At 42.8% G+C, this 18595-nt stretch overlaps 3 protein-coding genes across 4 annotated transcripts; all 3 read left to right on the forward strand.

The window, feature by feature from the left end:
* Positions 1-1898: 1898 nt before the first annotated feature.
* On the forward strand, positions 1899-10265 carry LOC147134709 (transmembrane protease serine 9-like). Its single transcript, XM_086056162.1, has 10 exons — positions 1899-1975; positions 2847-2864; positions 3075-3237; positions 3488-3756; positions 4580-4728; positions 5526-6399; positions 6498-6666; positions 7704-7966; positions 8367-8512; positions 9318-10265. The coding sequence occupies exons 1-10, from the start codon at positions 1921-1923 to the stop codon at positions 9609-9611; spliced, it is 2400 nt and encodes a 799-aa protein (XP_085912288.1). The 5' UTR covers positions 1899-1920; the 3' UTR covers positions 9612-10265.
* A 1342-nt stretch (positions 10266-11607) lies between these two features.
* Positions 11608-14608, forward strand: mcrip1 (MAPK regulated corepressor interacting protein 1). 2 transcript variants are annotated; one of them, XM_086055953.1, is made up of 5 exons: positions 11608-11774; positions 12367-12452; positions 12562-12680; positions 13759-13863; positions 13949-14608. In XM_086055953.1, the coding sequence occupies exons 2-5, from the start codon at positions 12445-12447 to the stop codon at positions 14011-14013; spliced, it is 297 nt and encodes a 98-aa protein (XP_085912079.1). In that variant the 5' UTR covers positions 11608-11774; positions 12367-12444; the 3' UTR covers positions 14014-14608. The 2 variants fall into 2 exon arrangements, with proteins under 2 accessions (XP_085912079.1, XP_085912080.1); XM_086055954.1 differs by lacking the exon at positions 11608-11774 and adding an exon at positions 11808-12275.
* Positions 14609-15767: 1159 nt separating this feature from the next.
* On the forward strand, positions 15768-18595 carry alyref (Aly/REF export factor). Its single transcript, XM_086056504.1, has 6 exons — positions 15768-16146; positions 17416-17568; positions 17641-17788; positions 17881-17944; positions 18018-18207; positions 18306-18595. The coding sequence occupies exons 1-6, from the start codon at positions 15910-15912 to the stop codon at positions 18318-18320; spliced, it is 807 nt and encodes a 268-aa protein (XP_085912630.1). The 5' UTR covers positions 15768-15909; the 3' UTR covers positions 18321-18595.

Here is an 18595-nt window from a genome sequence, read left to right on the forward strand (position 1 = left end):
AACCAGGTTCGACCATTGTGTGGTTTGAATGATGGACGGATCCCCATCAAGTGCTACTGTATACCTGCTCCCTGCTTGGCAACATCAAAGAGTACAAATAAGGAAGCAGGAAGTTGGTACGTGAAATTTCCAAACGCACCCACCACTAATGTCGCCATTTTGTTTCATGTAATTAGTTACTAAGTTGTATTATGACTTTCTGTATGAATAAGAAAGGACACTCCTTAAATTGTACTGCATTGTTTATAAGACTAAATGCCTTGGCGTAGTGTAGCGATGCATTGTTTACATTCATCCCAAGTTGTTTCAGTAGCGAAAAGATATGCATAGGGCACGTAAATGGATCAGTTTGTCTTACAGTTCAACTTGCTTCCACATTAACTGACTCCCAATTTCAGCCGTGGCCGTTCATGCAATGCCAGTCCAGTAATTTTGTTTTTCCTGTCTGCACAAGCAACATCGAAACTGTTCAACTGCCTACCTGTTCAATTCTGCAATAAACACGCCTCGTTTACAACTCCTGACTGGCTTTGCCAATTGGGGGGAAAAGAAAAAGAAAAGCAGCAACACTCTGTTGATGGATGACTTTGTTGATGAATGAACATGCCATGTCCTCTTGGAAAACTACCAGTCAAGTCAATCTAACAATACATTCACTTGCATTTTATGATGTATTAAATATACCATAGTTGTGCCTACTAGTACTATCAGAATGTAGAAGAAATGACACTAAACAAACTTTAAAAAATGGCTGGACTAAGCATGGTCGGAAGTGGATTTTAGTCCGGCCCACTAATCGGCCCTCATGCGTTTGACGTGGTTCATATCTGCCTTCTCAGTGAAAGGCTTCTCTTTAGGCTTCTTTCTACTCCCGCGTCAGGCGAGTGACAACTGCCGCATTGATTCACGCGTCTGACGCATTGTGAAGTTGGCGACAGGTCTGCAACACATGCCATGCACACATCAGGAATTGTTGCTGCTCTGATCGGTCCATTATGTCACATGTTGCGATGAAATACAGTTTCCCACACGGAGAGGAGAGAGAGGATGCAGCACGCAGGTCGTTGCTGCCACAAAAGCAAACTAGTTTGGCAATAAAATTAAATGCATAGTCTTGTCAACTCAGTCCCTTTATGGTTGTAGCAGGTACGATATCCATTGTTGTCGCTGTCTTTTTAAAGCGACGCCCCCCGACTTGCAATTTAACTGTTTCAAAACAACTTGTGTCCGGTAGTATATTAAGCTGCACGCAGCACTCAAGTATGAGGCTGCCACATCAACGCGGAGTTCATGCACTTCTTCTGGCATCTTCTGCTTCCGGAAATACGCCGTAGCAAACCTGCTGTGTATAGTGGTTTGCTGGTATGTTTTTATTTTGAAGGCCGTGAACGAAGGGAAGTGTGGAAAATAAATAACTTGTTGAATGCGACTTCTGGCCGCCTGTTGGACCCAAATAATTATACAATACGACAATACGCCGGACCGGCAAAAAAGGGTTGAGTGCCCAGATCTGGCGTGGTGGTATGTATTGCGGGGGTGTTGACTTGTTCTTTTTTGTGCTTGAATGTTATTGTGTTTTTGAGTTTTTATTGTTGTGTGATTAAAAACTGTTTTGAAAGTCGCCACACCTTTGCAAAGTAAAACATGATAATTGAGGGAGGAGGAGAAATACCAAGAAAGTCAAACAATGAATGAGGGTGGGTCAAAATTACCAAACTTTAAACAAGACTGATTTTCTTGGTCCTGGATGCCAAGTCGAGAAGGCAGCCAGGCAAGGTGAAAACTCTTCCTCTTATGAATTTAGCAGAACAGGTCTACAGGCAGGTGCACAGGTGTGTCTTTAAGTGTGGGTGTACCTGTCCTGCACAGATACTTATTGGTGGTGGTGGAGGTTTTCAGGCATCCTCAAGCTTTGTGGTCATGGACAAGCCGATGCTGACAAGCACTGTTTTGCTACTGCTGCTAATAATCACAGGTCAGATTCTTCTGTTTTTGAGGGGGGGGGGGGTCAGAAAAGGACTTTTCCATGCAATCGTTATTGAAACAAAATTAACAGATTCAACACACATTTAGCACACAAGACAGAATCACAGTGGACTCGAGGTGAGAACAGCTGCCTCACAGCTCTAGGTTGGGGCCTTGGATCTGGGCTCTCGCGCGTTTGTCAGGGTACACACATTCAGATGATAAACTTAAAAAATCAGAGGTTGTTCTTATTTTGTAAAAACATAGTTTAACCAATAGAATGGGATTTTAGTTGTTTTCCTAAAAACTAAATTATTAATCATACAAATTATGGTATGACTTGGTGACTGGTTAGCACGTCCGCCTCACAGTCCAGAGGTCGTGGGTTCGAGCCCGGCCCCACCCCCACCCCCACCCCCCGTGTGGCGTTTGCATGTTCTCCCTGTGCCTGCGTGGGTTTTCTCCGGGTACTCCGGTTTCCTCCCACATTCCAAAAACATGCTTGGTAGGCTAGGTAGACTGCTGGGATAGGCTCCAGCACACCCGCGACCCTTGTGAGGAGAAGCGGTATAGATAATGGATGGATGGATGGTATGACTTAAGACAAACTGTCAGAAGAGCGCAGTACTACAGTTGTGATTGACAGGAAAGCATTTGGACATTCTAAATTACAGTGGAATAAATGTTGGAGTTTGCAAATGCATTTGCATTTGGTTGACTTTGAGTCAATCAAAAGCACACTACATGTTTTGCTTTGGAACAGAATGGGTGGTGTTTTTAAAAAGCTACTTTTCGTACAGAAATAAGAACAAATAAGTATTGAAATAAGAACAATATTCAATGACGTCTCGAATTTCTCTTTTTGTCTTTTTCAACTTTAGAATGCGGAGGGCAACCAGGTGAGTCGCAGCCTTCCTTCTGCCTTTCCTTTCAACCTACTTTCGTTCCTCTCTCCATCTTTACCTAAATGTTAATTAAAATTAAATGTGAACATTTTTGTAAGTTTTTTTTATTTGTCAGATGGATTGATTTACTGATGATAAAACATGCATATTTTACATTTTGTATATCGTTATTCATGATCCACGTCAATGTGTGTGTGTTTTCAGCGTGTGGGCAAGCCCCTTTCAACAGCCGCATCGTGGGGGGAGAGGCGGCCCTCCCAGGTGCGTGGCCCTGGCAGGTCAGCCTGCACAGGTTTGGGAGCCACTTCTGCGGGGGCTCGCTTATCAGCACCGAGTGGGTGCTGTCAGCCGCGCACTGCTTTAACGTGTGAGATACACACGCACACACATGCACGCACACCCGCACACGCAACGTACAGTGACTTTGGAGGGGATGCATCGAAACTGAAATCTGATTGGACTAATAACAAAACTAATGATAACAATAATGACTAATTACAAACCCATCAATCACAAAAACAGAAGCAAACGTTTGAAAAAAATACAAATGTATAAAGAAAAAAAAAGGAAAAAAAAACTTGAAGTCATGGTGTGTGTTTGTGTGTGTGTGTTTGCAGACCTGGAAGTGTGAGTGTGACAGCCTTTGTGGGGCGTCACAGCCAGCAGGATCCTACTCCTAACGAAGTAAGCCGTAGTGTCACTGTTATCACCTTCCACCCCGATTACGACCCAGTCACCTTAGACAACGACGTGGCCCTATTGAGGCTTTCCTCGCCCGTGCCCTTCAACAACTTCATCGGGCCCGTCTGCCTGGCCGCCGACGGAAGCACCTTCTTTACCGGAACCGAAAGCTGGGTCATTGGATGGGGGCTCATTGGCTCGGCGGGTCAGTGAGAATTCCTAAATGTTCTTTAGGTTTACTACTTTAAGCCCCTTAAGTTACTGAAAATCTCAAATTGTCTTTGATGTTTGCAAAATCAAGTTCTTTGAAGACTATTTTCTTGTCTTCAATGTCTCCATAATACCTTAAAGCTATATGCTGAAAGCTGTTTTTTTTTTTGACAAGTATGTTAAGTTTGTTCAAAATGGATTTCCTTTTTTTATGTAAAAAGAACAATTACTTTAAGTTAGGAACATTTGAAGACTAAACTAAAGGCTGTAACAAAAAATAATTTAATCGAAAAATCAGTTTGATTTAACAGACCCAAATTTTTAAATGTACTGTCTTTGAATTGTATGGAACCCCTTGTATGGAGATGCGTATCAAGTTGTCTTTTATGAGAAATGCACAGCAGTTGTGAATCGATTTGATGTTGCTGATGATTTTTTATTTCTTTGAATTTTATTAAGTCAAATAGTGTGAGCTTTGAGGAACTTTTACATATTGTTACATATTAATAAACATGAATAAATAGTCTTTGGAGCTTAGTTGGGGACTTCCTGTGCCTCTTCTTCCAGCTCTAGATTACACCTCATGTCTTCCAAAAGAACTCGGTGCTGCCAGGTATATGTTGTGGCACAATGTGGAACTACACAGAAGGCATGCAATTCTAAATTCTAACTTGCCTGTATACTTCAGTGTAAAATCCTATAAAAAATAAATTAAACATTTTTTTAAAAATACTTCAAAATCCATGCTATGGTGGGGGAGCACTGTACGTCCAGCTGGCCTGGTCGTGACACAATTTTGGCGTTGTTGTTGTGTGCAGTTCCTCTACCGGCCCCCGAGAACCTGATGGAGGTGAAGGTTCCCATTGTAGGGAACCGCCAGTGCAATTGCGACTACAACTCGACGAGAAGAATCACAGACAACATGATTTGTGCCGGCCTCAGACAGGGAGGAAAGGACGCCTGTCAGGTGACTTCACGTTTTTTATGCTTTACATGAAAAACAAAAGCAAGACAAATGTAGCAGATAACAGACAAAATCCCAACAAATAAATTAAAAGATAAGACAAAACATTCTGTGGACAAATTACTCTCCTAGCACTAGAACCTTTTCTCTGGGAACCTTTTGCTTGGGACCAGAAACTTTGAGTCGTAATTATTTGTATAGCGCTTAATCACAAAAGAGTCTCAAAGGGCTTTATAGGAACACAGTTCACAAAGATGGGCTGCGTTCCCTGCTCTTGGCCCCCTGACAAGGCAAGAAAAAACTCAAAAAACGCTTTTGGAAATAAAGAGGAAGAAACCTCAAGAAGGGGCCACCAATGGAGGGACCCCTTTTATAGAATGACCAGGCTGCAAGGGAGGCCAATTGGCCAACATTTATCATATGCTGTAGTAAGATGCTGTACAATGTTAATTAAAACTTCATAAGAGTACATTTAATAAGATGAAGCACTGGAAGTAGACACCTTTGGGAAACTGGTTCTTCCTTAGGACTGGGTTCATGGAATTGAAAAACTAAACCTAGGCCGTTTGGGGTACATGTACTGTATCTGGTAGCCCAAACAAGTTTTTGTCATGGTTTCAGTTGAGGTCAGCAAGAGTCAATCATTTTTCTGGCACTCTGAAGTATCCTCCCGCTATTATTCACAAACATTATGAAATAGTCAGTATTCACATCAAATTTCTCACTTAATCTGTGTCTGTCGATGATGTCACAACTAATTAAAGTGGATCCCCTAACAAGGTCAATGTGATGTTCCACAGGGTGATGGCGGCGGTCCCCTGGTGAGCAAACAAGGGTCCACATGGGTCCAGAGTGGGCTGGTGAGTTTCGGATTAGGTTGCGCCCTGCCAGAGATTCCAGGCGTCTACACACGGGTGTCCCGGTACCAGGGTTGGATCAGCAGCCACACGGGCAACAGCAACTTGCCAGGTTTTGTAAGCTTCATGTCCGTGGGCACCGATCCAGACCTGCAGGTTAGCTGTACCATGAGCCCCCTCCCCACCAGCGCCAGCCTGCCTGGGAGGATGTCACACCACCATAGCACAACTCTGCACACTATCATAGGTCCGCTCACCGGCACAACTCCGCACACCGGCACAACTCCGCACACTCTCACAACTACGCACACCGGCACAACTCCTCACACTGTCACAACGCCGCACACCGGCACAACCCCGCACACCGGCACAACTCCGCACACCGGCACAACCCCGCACACCGGCACAACCCCGCACACCGGCACAACTCCGCACACCGGCACAATCCCGCACACCGGCACAACTCCGCACACCGGCACAACTCCGCACACCGGCACAACTCCGCACACTCTCACAACTACGCACACCGGCACAACTCCTCACACTGTCACAACGCCGCACACCGGCACAACCCCGCACACCGGCACAACTCCGCACACCGGCACAACCCCGCACACCGGCACAACCCCGCACACCGGCACAACTCCGCACACCGGCACAACCCCGCACACCGGCCCAACTCCGCACACCGGCACAACTCCGCACACCAGCACCACATGTCCGATATGTGCCACCGAATGCCCCCCTTGCCCCCCCTGCAACGATCTGACCACGACCACATTGTTCGACAGCTCCACCTTCGCCAGTGGCTCGCAAGGTGACCCGCAGGCTTACTTTCTTCCTTCCTGCCTTCCTTCTGGGCTTTGAGCTCAAATGTTCACCCATGTTTCACCTCACACTTGCGTGTGTTTACAGTTTCAGAGTGTGGGCTGGCCCCGTTGAATTTACGCATTGTGGGAGGGCAGCCGACCTCCCAAGGTGCGTGGCCCTGGCAGGTGAGCCTGCACATATCCGAGAGACACTTCTGCGGGGGCGCACTCATCACCAACGAGTGGCTGCTGTCAACCGCACACTGCGTTTTCAGGTCAGACACACACACGCGCGTACAGACACACACTTAGCCACAACACATTCTAAAGCAGGGCTTCTGAAACTTTTGGGTTCGAGGGAGAAGGCTTCCCTTCATACTCCCAGCACAGATTAAACATAGCTACTCAAGATCTTTAAAGCAGAAGTCAACCCAAATATATTTTTTTCAATAATATGTTTCCAGCAAGCCGGCTAGTTGACACACGGCTTTGTGATTAATTTTGCGTTTGTGGAATATAAGTTAAGCAGCAAGATGCACTCATTTTTAGCCATATCTGGGGGCGGCTATTTTGTCTTCTGTTGACTGAAAATGACATCACAACTGCTCACAACGACCAATCACGGCTGACCTGTTTTCTGAATCTGAGCCGTGATTGGTCGTTGTGAGCAGTTGTGATGTCATTTTCAGTTCGTGACCTGGTGCCGAGTTATATCGAAACATGGTGTTTGTTATGGACAAACTGTGACAATGACAAATCCAATAACAGAACAGCGCTCACGTTATAAACAGGGAGGAAATCCCCATGAGGAGCACTCTCCCGCACCACTTCCAAGGGTTGCAAAATGGGTGCATGGGCACTCTGAGCTGTTGTTTTGTACGTAGAGTCAACACTCACCCAGCACCTCCAAAACCATAGCTTTTGAAGCGGGTCCCCTGGGGTGATTTACATCAGCTAAACTGACCCTTCGCCAGTGTGGCGAGCCTGGCAAATATTCAGCTCATGCACTCCAGTTTCAACTGGCAAATACCCTGTCCTGTTTGCATGTCACTGTCATTCATTGCCTAGCCCCACTTTCTTTAGCATTTATCTTTTAGTGTTTAAAATGGCACTTTTGTTAATCTTTTTATTTTCTTTATATAAGTTCAGGGGGGACTATAGGAATTGCTCAGTGCTACCATTGTGTTTTCTTTTCATGCGCATATGGAGAATAAATATCTTGAATTTTGAACAATGACACAAATTATTAAAACCAAAGCAAACGATACAAATCCATGAAGAACATAAGAAGTCCTGGTGTGTGTGCGTGCAGTTCTTTTCGCATGACAGCGTTTCTGGGTCGTCAGAGCCAGCGGGGTTTCAATCCTAACGAGGTTCGCCGCACGGTGGTGGAAATCATCCAGCATCCCGACTACAACCCGATTACCAATGACAACGACCTGGCATTATTGAGGCTGTCCTCGCCCGTGCGCTTCAACGACTACATCAGGCCAGTCTGCCTGGCCGCCAGCGGAAGCACCTTTTTCACAGGAACCGAGAGCTGGGTCACTGGCTGGGGGAACATCGGCTTTGGAGGTCAGTCAGCACTCCAAATTCTCCTCTATGGTTTACTCACAACAAGTAACTCAAACGTTATTTGAAAACTACAAATTGTGATTGAACAAGTGAGTTACTTTATTGTAGACTTACAAAACGGTTGTGTTTGCTTGGTTTTTTTTCAGTTTTTGTTTTTGTTTAGATTAATTTAGTTTTTGTGTAAATGTGTTGTCTCAGTTTTATTCTATTGTTTGTTGATTCTTGCCTATGAGCTTTGTATTTATGATTATTTTGAACATTTTTTAAAAACAAAATTCATGTTCAAATCATTTAAAAAAAACTAACAAAAAGATCGCTTAAAACTCCTCAATGTAACGGGAACACTGTACACCCAGCTTGCCTGTCAATTACATTTGGTGGTGTTGTTGTTTGTGCGCAGTTCCTCTACCGGCACCCGAGAATCTGATGGAAATTAAGATTCCTGTGGTAGGGAACCGCGAATGCAGTTGCTACTACGGCGCAGGAAGAATCACAGACAACGTGATTTGTGCCGGCCTGAAAGAGGGTGGAAAGGACTCCTGTCAGGTGACAAACAAATTCATTCGTTCATTCAAGGCAAATACCATACATACTTGCCTTACACTGACTAAGAAATCATTATTTAATTTAAAGGAAAAAATCCCTACAAGAAAGCAGAATAAAGGAAGACATAAAACAAAACAGACTGGGGACAAGTACTTCTCTCAGTACGAGAAAAACAAGAAACTTCATTTGAGGACTAGACCATTCTCTTTAAAATAAATCATTTAACTTAAAGGAATCTATTGTAGACATTTTAGGATCAATGAGATTTGGTCTAGTTTTGTAGTACCAGGGAGTGCCGGAGCAGCAGATTGATTTTTTTGTTAAAACTTGTAAAACCCCATTCCAAAAGTCCAACCTTCAAGAATGCACAAATGAACCAGGTTTTCTTATGGGCAAAAAGATCTTTGATTATAGAAATGTTCTTCAGGTGATGGTAGTCCTTTTCATCGTGATATCACGCATACTTCCAGGTGGCAAAAACAAAGATGCCAGCATTATTTAAAAAAAAAAAAAAAAAAAAAAGGTATACATATGACATTTTGCCAAGGCAAAGCCATCATGGAACTGAAATGGCTTGAATGATGACTCAAAGAAATGCTAGGAAAACATTTCCTACATGCCTGTGAGAACATTTCTATTATGATCCCAGTTGGGGCTGGTCACGGTCAAGTATACCGCCGCTATTGTTTCCAAAATGTTTAAAACAGTCTATAATCATACCAGATTTCTCACCTAATTAATTCGTGTCGGTCGATGTCATCAGAGCAAAAATGATTTCTGCTAATACAAAGGTCATGTTCCACAGGGGGATTCTGGCGGTCCCATGGTGAGCAAGCAAGGATCTGTGTGGGTCCTAAGCGGACTTGTGAACTTTGGTGTAGGCTGCGCCCTGCCGGAGTTTCCGGGCGTTTACACACGGGTGTCCAGGTACCAGGATTGGATCAGCAGCCACATCAGCGTCGACAACCAGCCAGGCTTCGTCAGCTTCATGTCCGTGGGTACCGACCCAGACCTGGCCTTTACCTGTCAATCAGCCGTTTCCACAGAATCCCCATTCCTAACTACCACCAGCGCCACGACCCACGTTGGGATCTCCTGAAAAGGGATATCTACAACACAGCACAGCAACAGAACTCGTCCCTTCATCACCGAAAGCAAGCCCGACGCCACTTGGCAAAACAATCAACAAAATAAAAGATACATATAAGAATAAATAATAAAAGATAATAAATATTGTAATTCAAATAACAGATCATCAATAAAGTAATTCACAAAGGGCAACTAAATATTGTACATTATATATATTTAAAAAAGCAAGAAAGTGTTGATTTCATTACATTAACTGTATTTATTAAATGTGCAGGGCCATTTACCTCTGCGTCCAGACTTTATGAACAGCCTCTAGACCACACAATAACATACATTTTTAAAATTAAAATTAATAAAATGAAAGAAATGTCTAGTGGCCATAAAAGTCCCAATCAAAATGTGGTTGTACAGCAGCTGCTTTTCAAATTCAGTACAAATGATGAAATTCAATAAGGTACAAATTTGCTTCAAGTAACATTTAGGTCTACCTTTAAATCAGTTTCAAAACAAGCCGTATTCTCTCAGTCTGAACGTCTGAACACGTGACGTACTTCGCATGGCAAACAGAAGAAGTACAAAAGACTTGAAGAATAACTTTGACGGTTGAATGAATATTGTAGCGCTGACTGTTGGCTGTTGAAAATAAAATGGCTAATGAAAGAAATTGGTGACTGATTGCTGAGAAATTACAGAGCTTGTCCGGTAAGTGCAGGCCCAGACAGCAACCCCGACCCATTGTGAAACTCTTTGTTGGGCGTGTGGTGCGATTAACAACAAATGGACACGAGAATAACTTCCGTGTTGTTAGTTTAATGCAGCAACTCGTGTGTGTGCGTCGTCCGACTGTCTCAGCGCACAACTGAGGGAACATCCAGATGACAGAGTGCAGTGACACTCAAACTCCACACGGTGGTATTGCAATACCACCTAGAACACTCTTTGCGGCTTATACCATGATCGGAACGCAAAAAAACTAGATGCTAAAAAAAAACAAAGATGCTAAGCTAATTGATGTTCTATCACACTCACAGTGAACCCCAAGCTATTATCTGCTTACAAAATCATACCTGCCGTTTATACGAAGCAGACCAGCTCAGCAACGCGCTGGTGGTGTTGGCGTTCCCATCGAGCAGTGCACGTGTATTGAAATAAAATAATACATTCGATTCTTACAGTGTTTCTCAGATCACTGGCAACAAAAACAGACAACATACCATGAATGAAGACAACATTATAGAATTTTATGAAAGCCATTTTGAGCAGGTAGGTTTTGAGAAGAAATTTGAAGTTAATTTAAATAAATCAAACTTCTGATTTCTTCAGAAATCCGTTTCAAATTTCCAAAGCAAAATCTTCTTTCGGGGCCCCGTATTAATACATTTTGGGGGCTGGTGAAGAGCTATTTTTATGACATTTTTACTAAAGCTACAGTTACATTGTGTCTCAGAACAACTATAATTTACACATCAGGTGCATGTCCCGTATTGTCTGCAAGGATTGTTGGATTGTTGGAAATTTAATTTGGGTGGAATGAAATGCCCTCCAAATGTGGAACAACCCACATACTGAAATAATGATGATCTCATCTCAGTTTACTCAGAAATATACTATTTTAAGATATTTAGGGTGAAATCTAGGCCTGTTTAGTTATCATTTTGTTACATGAGTAGCAAGGATGATTTAATTGGTGTACCTGTACGTCGTTGGCATAAATAGATAAACAAAGGTACTGTACACGCGACACACCCCTCTTCGCGCTCCCTCCGTCTGTCTGCCGTCTGTCTGTCTGTCTGTCTGTCTGTCTCTCACTCTCTCTCTCTCACTCTCTCTTTCTCTCTCTCTCTCTCTTTCTCTCTCTCTCTCTCTCTCTCTCTCTCTCTCTCTCTCTCTCTGTGTTCTCTCTCTCACGATTGATGGGAATAACTGCGTATTTCCCTGTACTGTATTGCAATTGCAATGTTCCATTCCGAAACAGTAAGCGGCAGTACGGGGAGCATTTGCGTCATAAAAAGAAACAGACGACGAAGAAGAAGAGAACTTCCGTGTTTTTTTTTTTTTGTTTTGTTTTGTTTTGTTTTTTCTACCGGAAATGATTGGTTGGCATTGGCAACGTTTTAGCTAAATCTGGCGTCGTGTACAGCATAAAGAAATCTAATATAAATATTTTTAAAAGGTTTGTATATGAGATTTACTTCGTTTCATACATTCGTGCCTTGTTTTACCTTGCGTGATAATTTTACGTAATGCTATTGTTGATTAACAATTTGGCGTTCGAAGCTAACGTTAAGTCAAGACAATTAACAGCTAACTATGCGGGCTAATGTTAGCCGAATTTATTGTGTCAGCAAATCTGCAGCGTTTGCTGTCGCCTAGATTTTCTAAAGGGCAATATGCCACACTAATTTCTACAAATATTTAACAGCTAGCCCATAGAGCGAACTGCGTTCAACTGTAGATTTGGTTGCGTCGCCTTATAGTAAAACTGAATCACAAGACCGAGGAAAGCCCAAACGTAAACAAAGATCCTTTGTCAGTGACCGTAATTGTTTTCTCAATTTTGCCGACGTTATGGGGAGCCTTTGCTACAGAGTTAATACCAGCAAATCAACAGCTGTTATACTATTTTAAACACGATCGTTCCTGTTAAGTGACACCGATGTATCCCGAGGAGATAGTAGGTTTTCTTTGTGTTTACTGTTTAGCATTGTGTTTTGACTTTTAAATCATGGAGTTTTGCTCAAATTCTCACTGATTCTCATTGCTAGTTGAGGACTTTGAAACTGCCGAATTCTTCAAAGGTACTCACCATAGAGCAGTGAAGAGAGAGCAGTGCCGTAAACAGAATGACAAGGTAAATTGCGCATTATTACAATATGTATTGATACATCATCTAATATTCTCCCAATGTACGTGCTTCAGGCATTTTATTCTGCTGATGTGGTTGTTTTACATTTCTCAAGCTCATCTGCTCCCAGGATGGTGAATAGTTACAAGCGGACTACAAGCCCCAGATCACCTACCAACTGTGGGGAGCTCTTCACCCCAGCACATGAGGAAAATGTGCGTTTTATCCATGACAGTAAGTATAATTTCAAACCAAGTGGTATTGTTATTAAATATGTATTATATATCATTAACTTTTTACTTGTATTTACTTTTATTATTGCCTTTTATGTATTTTATATCCATATCATTTACTTGTTTAAATTACTTATATTTACTTTTATTATTTAATACGTATATAGTTATCAAGTACTTCATGTAGAATTATCATTAATTTATTATTTTTTAATACACTCAGAGCGGGGCATTAGTGTATGCTTTAGTCCGTCTATGAGTTCCCGTCTATATTTCAGACCCGCCCGGTAGGTCTGAGTCAGCCAAACGGCGTCAAGAATGGACTTTACCGATACCACGTCACACGCAGGTGCCCCACTCCTGACACGCAGCCAAACAAATAAAAAATACATAAGTGTTGTATACCTTTCGGTCCCACAGATGCAATGACATGTGCCCCATTTTGTTTTTATTTCACCGATCACCACAATGTGCGTGTTTGTCCGTCTGTCTGTTGTTTTTATTTTAAATTTTTTTCTTTATTTGGCGTCATGTCTGTTTGTGCGGCGCCTGCGTGTGACATAAAAATTATGTTCTCGACGCCGATTGGCTGTCGCCGACGAGGGTCGAACTGGGACCACGTAGGTCGACCGGAATTAACGGCCCAGAAGTTATAGACGCATAGACGATGCCCAGCTCTGAGTATACTGTTTATCCTCACTCAAGTCGAGGTTGTGCTGGAGCCTCTACCAGCTAACTTTGGGCAAGAGACACGGAGTACAGTACTCCTTGGACTGGTTGCCAGCCAATCGCAGGGGACAACACCATTCACACTCATGTACACATCTAAGAATAATTTTAAAATTTACAAAGACATGGATAAGTAAAAAAGTGTGCTATAATTTATTTACTCAATCTGGCAAACAGTCGTTCTGTTCCTGCTTTTTTACACTTCATTGTTATACGACAAAACTCAGAACAAGAGTATAATTATATTGAGTGTTTCTGTACTGTCCTGTCCTTCCTTCAATAGATAATACCCTAAATAGATATCCTATATTTACCGAGATAAATGTTTTTTTAATATTATTGTTTCACAGCCTGGCAGTTTGTGCTCAGAGAAATCAGATCAGCACAAAACGCAGAGCGTGATGACCGTGGACCACAGGAATATGTTGAGAAGAATCCAAATCCTAACCTACACTGTAAGCATAACTGAAATCAAATGTACATCCCAGTCATCAGTAAAGGATTAATACAAAGTGACGTGCTGACATTTTTCACCATCAGCTTTCACGCCGGTGGACCTGACTGACCTCAAGAAACGTAACACACAGGACTCAAAGAAGTCCTAGTCCTCAAGATGGCCCAAGCATTTTTTTTCCACCTATCATCATTGAGAACTTGTCCTGTGACATCCAAAGTCAGCCCTATTTGCCAGTCTGAGGCAGAATGCCAAACAATTTTCTGTGAACTTTGAACCACAGCAACCCCTCATCTTTCTTTATACCCTAGAAGTGATGCAGAATTCTACTTTTTAAAAATCTGTCATGAATCATGTTGAAGGTCACACAACACTCCCAATGTATGAAAAGGACTGATAAACCTCCAACAGATGTTGCTGGCATCTGATTCTGAGGTACAAACTGTTCCACCGGACACAAAAGACTGCAGTCTTTACTACTACTACGTACATGATCCTGGGGGAAAATGATAAAGGGCTTTTCTGTTTTATTGTTTGTTGTGTTAAAAGGTAGTCGGCTAGGTAAGGTGTAGTGTCAATGACAAACACATCGGATGAACACTTGATGAACATATTTTGAAAAGCCAAATGCAATGCCAACATTCTTAATCCGAAATTGTGACGCTCCCAAAGTATTCGGCTCAATTGATGAACACCTCTTCCTAAAGCCTTGCAACAAAATGTTGAATAAAAATACTTTTACAATACACCTTCTTGTATTCATCTACCACATATTGACCAGTTGTCGACAAGTTCCCTGTAGTTTATTAAATATTCCAGATCAGAATGCAACTGTAGGAATTGTGTATTTTTAAGGAGAAATGGACATTCCCTTTCAGAAACAGCCTGTGAATGCTGAAAGATGCTGTCAACTAAATGCAAAAGAAAGGAATCAAGGATGCTGTTATAAACATCTTAGCGCAGCATGCCAGAGCAATGCAGATGCCATGCAAATGTACCCCCTACAATGAACAGAAAAGGAATGTGAAACCACACCTATCTGTATGCTTTGGAATTGATTTAAGCCCATGCCATGGCAGTGCTGTTTTATTGTCCCTGAGGCTGCCAATGAGCTTGCAGCCAAAAGTCCAATAATAAAGTCCGATATTTATCATATCAATGTTGAAAATTATTGTCGCACATTTTGAATGTTTGTAATTTTACCAAGTCTGTTTGTTGACTAAGGTCACTACTGTTAACCCTCGGGTCTTTTAAATTTGACTAACTTTACTAACTTTTCAACTTGTTCATGGCCTTTAATTTTTACAATGTGTTGTGTTTTTTGCTTTCTTTTCTGCATTGTTTTAACAAACATCAGTTATTTTCATTACTATAAGGTATCTTGTGCACAGATTGGAAAACAATGACCCCAAAAATACTTTTTTAAGGTAGTATTCTTAAGACACTACCACTTTAACAGTACTGTACATGAAATTGCTTACTTGTCCATAACTTGATAAATAATGCAATCTGATAGAAAACACAAAAACACTCATATTTGGAGTGTCAGTGAAAAGACGAAATTGAAGCGAGGTGGACCTAACAATATTTCTTGTAACGTTTCCGTTAGTATTAATTACTGGCGGAAACGGGCTACCGCAGAAAATGCGTCGCTGAAGACAAACTTCCCTGTGAGAAAAGGAAGTTGTTATCTGAAAGCGTATTTAAAATTGTGTTAAGAGTATTATTGGTTGTAATTTTGACGTCATATATGGCGCCAGTTTACAACTAAAAATATTTGAAGACACTTAATGTGAGAAAAAAAAGGGCAAATTAAAGGCAAGAGGCCATTATGGTATACGTGTGTGACGTACGTACGTACTTACGTATGTTGCGTGATGACGTAAGATTGGCCGAGCGTTTTTTTTTTAAGCCCTTTGTGTTTCGCTGAACCAGTTGGCTTCGTGAAGGCGGACAAGCTAGACTAGCAAGTTTAGGGTGTGCTTTTTTATTTTATTTTTTACAACCATTACTTTGTCAACAGTTTAAACTTTTTGGAGACAGCATTATGACCGACAAAATGGATATGTCTTTAGACGACATTATCAAACAGAACAGGCAGCAGAGAGGTGGCGGCAGGGGTGGAAGAGGCCGAGGCCGCGGAGGTTCTATCGGCGGCAGAGGAGGAGGCGCTGGGCGCCTTGGAATGAGCGGCGGATTTGGAGGCCGAGGTGGAGGATCCGGCCCCATGAGGAGCCGTCAAAACACGAATCGCGCTCGAGGCAGACCGACGCCATACAACAGGGTATGAGAATGGGCAGGAAAGGGAAAAACCTCGTGCAAACTTCGGAATGCCTGGGCAGCCAGCTTGCTAATCAACGAATAAAAGTGCTTGCTAGCCGCCAAATTTCTCTCGACGGAGAGCTCTTAACACGAGCAGTTGAGCATTAAAGGAAATTGTATGCTTAATGTGTCTGTCCTTTCCCGAACCAACCTTATGTTACATTTTCCCCGCAAGAAGAAGCCCCTTTTTGAAACGACAAATATGCTAGCCATCTTGGCCCATTAGCCGCAGTTGGATCGTGGAAGGTCTTGGCGTCGCCATTTTGAGTCTGCTACCGCAGATTACATTTTTTTTCGTCCACCGCCAATATCTTTGCTTTTCATCGAGTGTCCTTATGGCGGTGTGAGGATAACACCGAGAGAGCATCCAGAATTTATTTTTCCCCTCATCATCCCAAAAGGACCAGCAATTTGAGCGACAAGGATGTCCTTTGTCCGGGAGTGGCTGACCGGCTCTATTTGAAGGCCCATTCTTGTCAAGCGGTGTGGTGGATGGATCCGAGGACTTCACCCCCACTTTGAATAGTGCCCTGATAGTTAACTAATCACCTGCCCACGTTTGCGTGCGTCTCTGAACGTACCAGACAAAGGCCAAGTCAAAATGGCGTGTTCTCAAAATGGACGCTCGGCTAAATCTACGCTTGTATAAACGCCGTAGCTGTGCTAGTTTTCTGTTCCACATTCATCTTGGACATTTCAACCTCCCTACAATAAAAGCCAATTCCTTTGGCTTTAATGAACTTTTGATCGGCCAGGAATCAATTTTCATCGCGGGAGGCAAGGCTGTTTCAGCAGGGGACAAAGAAGATTGAGGATCATTTCTGGAGAGCCTGTGGTCAAGGAAGCAGTGGGTCGCATTTGCTGTTAGTCTGGATGGGCCAGTTGACCATAAAAAAAAAAAAAAAATGTGTGCTGGTTTGGATGAATGTGTTTTAAAAAAAAAAAAAGCACCAAACAACAGCCTATGCTAAATAATGCATGCATTAAAGGCAGCACATCCCTCATAGACTAGTTTTTAATTGTTTACATCAACCATCCTGTGAGGATTGACACGCATTTTGATTGGGTGGGCAAGGGCATAATGGGCGCCCTTTTGGGGGAGCTGAGCACCCTGGCCATGTTGGAAGTGGAGCCTCTGCTTGCCCCAACACCCAGCCGTGTGGACTCTGTGATTGACAGAGACAAGCGGATTCCTCAAGTCAGCAGGTGCGTTCTCTTTGGTCTGTTGCAGCCCAAACAGCTTCCGGATAAATGGCAACACGACATGTTCGACAACGGCTACAGTGGATTCAACGGCGCAGCTGGTGGCGGCGCTGGTGTGGAAACCGGAGGGAAGCTTCTTGTGTCCAATCTCGACTTTGGTGTTTCTGATGCTGATATTCAGGTGCACTTTCACATTGTCTTGTCAAAGAATATAGGCTAAGGAGTTGTTGCTGAAGTTTCCTTTGTTCTGTAGGAACTTTTTGCTGAGTTTGGAACACTGAAAAAGGCTGCAGTCCATTATGATCGTTCAGGAAGAAGCCTAGGAACTGCAGATGTTCACTTTGAAAGAAGGGCAGATGCACTCAAAGCCATGAAACAGTACAATGGTATCCCACTGGATGGTAGGTACAACTTTGTTGTGCATTCAGTGTCGTTTACTTACAGCCATGCTCATTTTACAAATGTTTTTTTTTTTTTTTTTTGGTCCGTGCAGGAAGGCCCATGAACATACAGCTAGTCACATCACAGATTGATACACAGAGGCGGCCAATGCAGGGGTAAGGCTTCTTATCAACTTAACTTAGGCCCCAAGTGTGATGCCATTTGTGATGAGAATGTTGTTTGTACAAGTATGAACAGAGGCGGTGGGATGAACAGGAACCGCGGAGGCAACTTCGGTGGCATGCAGAGAGGAGGCCGCATTGGAGGTCGTGGTTCAGGCGGCTTCAGAGGACGGGGTCGAGGTGGCCGAGGGGGAAGTAACAAGCAGCAGATTTCAGCAGAAGAACTTGATGCGCAGTTAGACGCCTACAATGCGAGAGTGAGTCTGGCTTTTCTACCAGTGCAGAGTAAAGAAGTGGGTTTTTTTTGTTTTTTTTACACAGCTGTCTAATGGTTACTCTAATTTTGTATTCTCAGATGGACACCAGCTAAGCAGTGTTGCTGTTCTCCTTGGTCATCCTTCCTGTCCTGTACAGAAGGATGCTTGTTACAATAGTGCAAATTGTTTTACACATGGTTGTCTTGATGTGATTGGTCGTTGCTCCAGCCTCTTAACCGCGCTGAACGTGTTTTTTACCTTTTTTTTTTTTTTCTTTTCTGACAAAAAATATTTTTGTCTGTAGGTTGAAAGTTTGAATTTCCAAGTCCATTCCTCGAAACTTGTAGTAAATACAACTTGTAATAAAACCTGCAGTGTATATTAACCA

The sequence above is a fragment of the Filicampus tigris genome, chromosome 16 (genome assembly GCF_054856515.1).
Source record: "Filicampus tigris isolate MCC_2025a chromosome 16, RoL_Ftig_1.0, whole genome shotgun sequence".
NCBI classification, from domain to species: Eukaryota; Metazoa; Chordata; class Actinopteri; order Syngnathiformes; family Syngnathidae; genus Filicampus; species Filicampus tigris.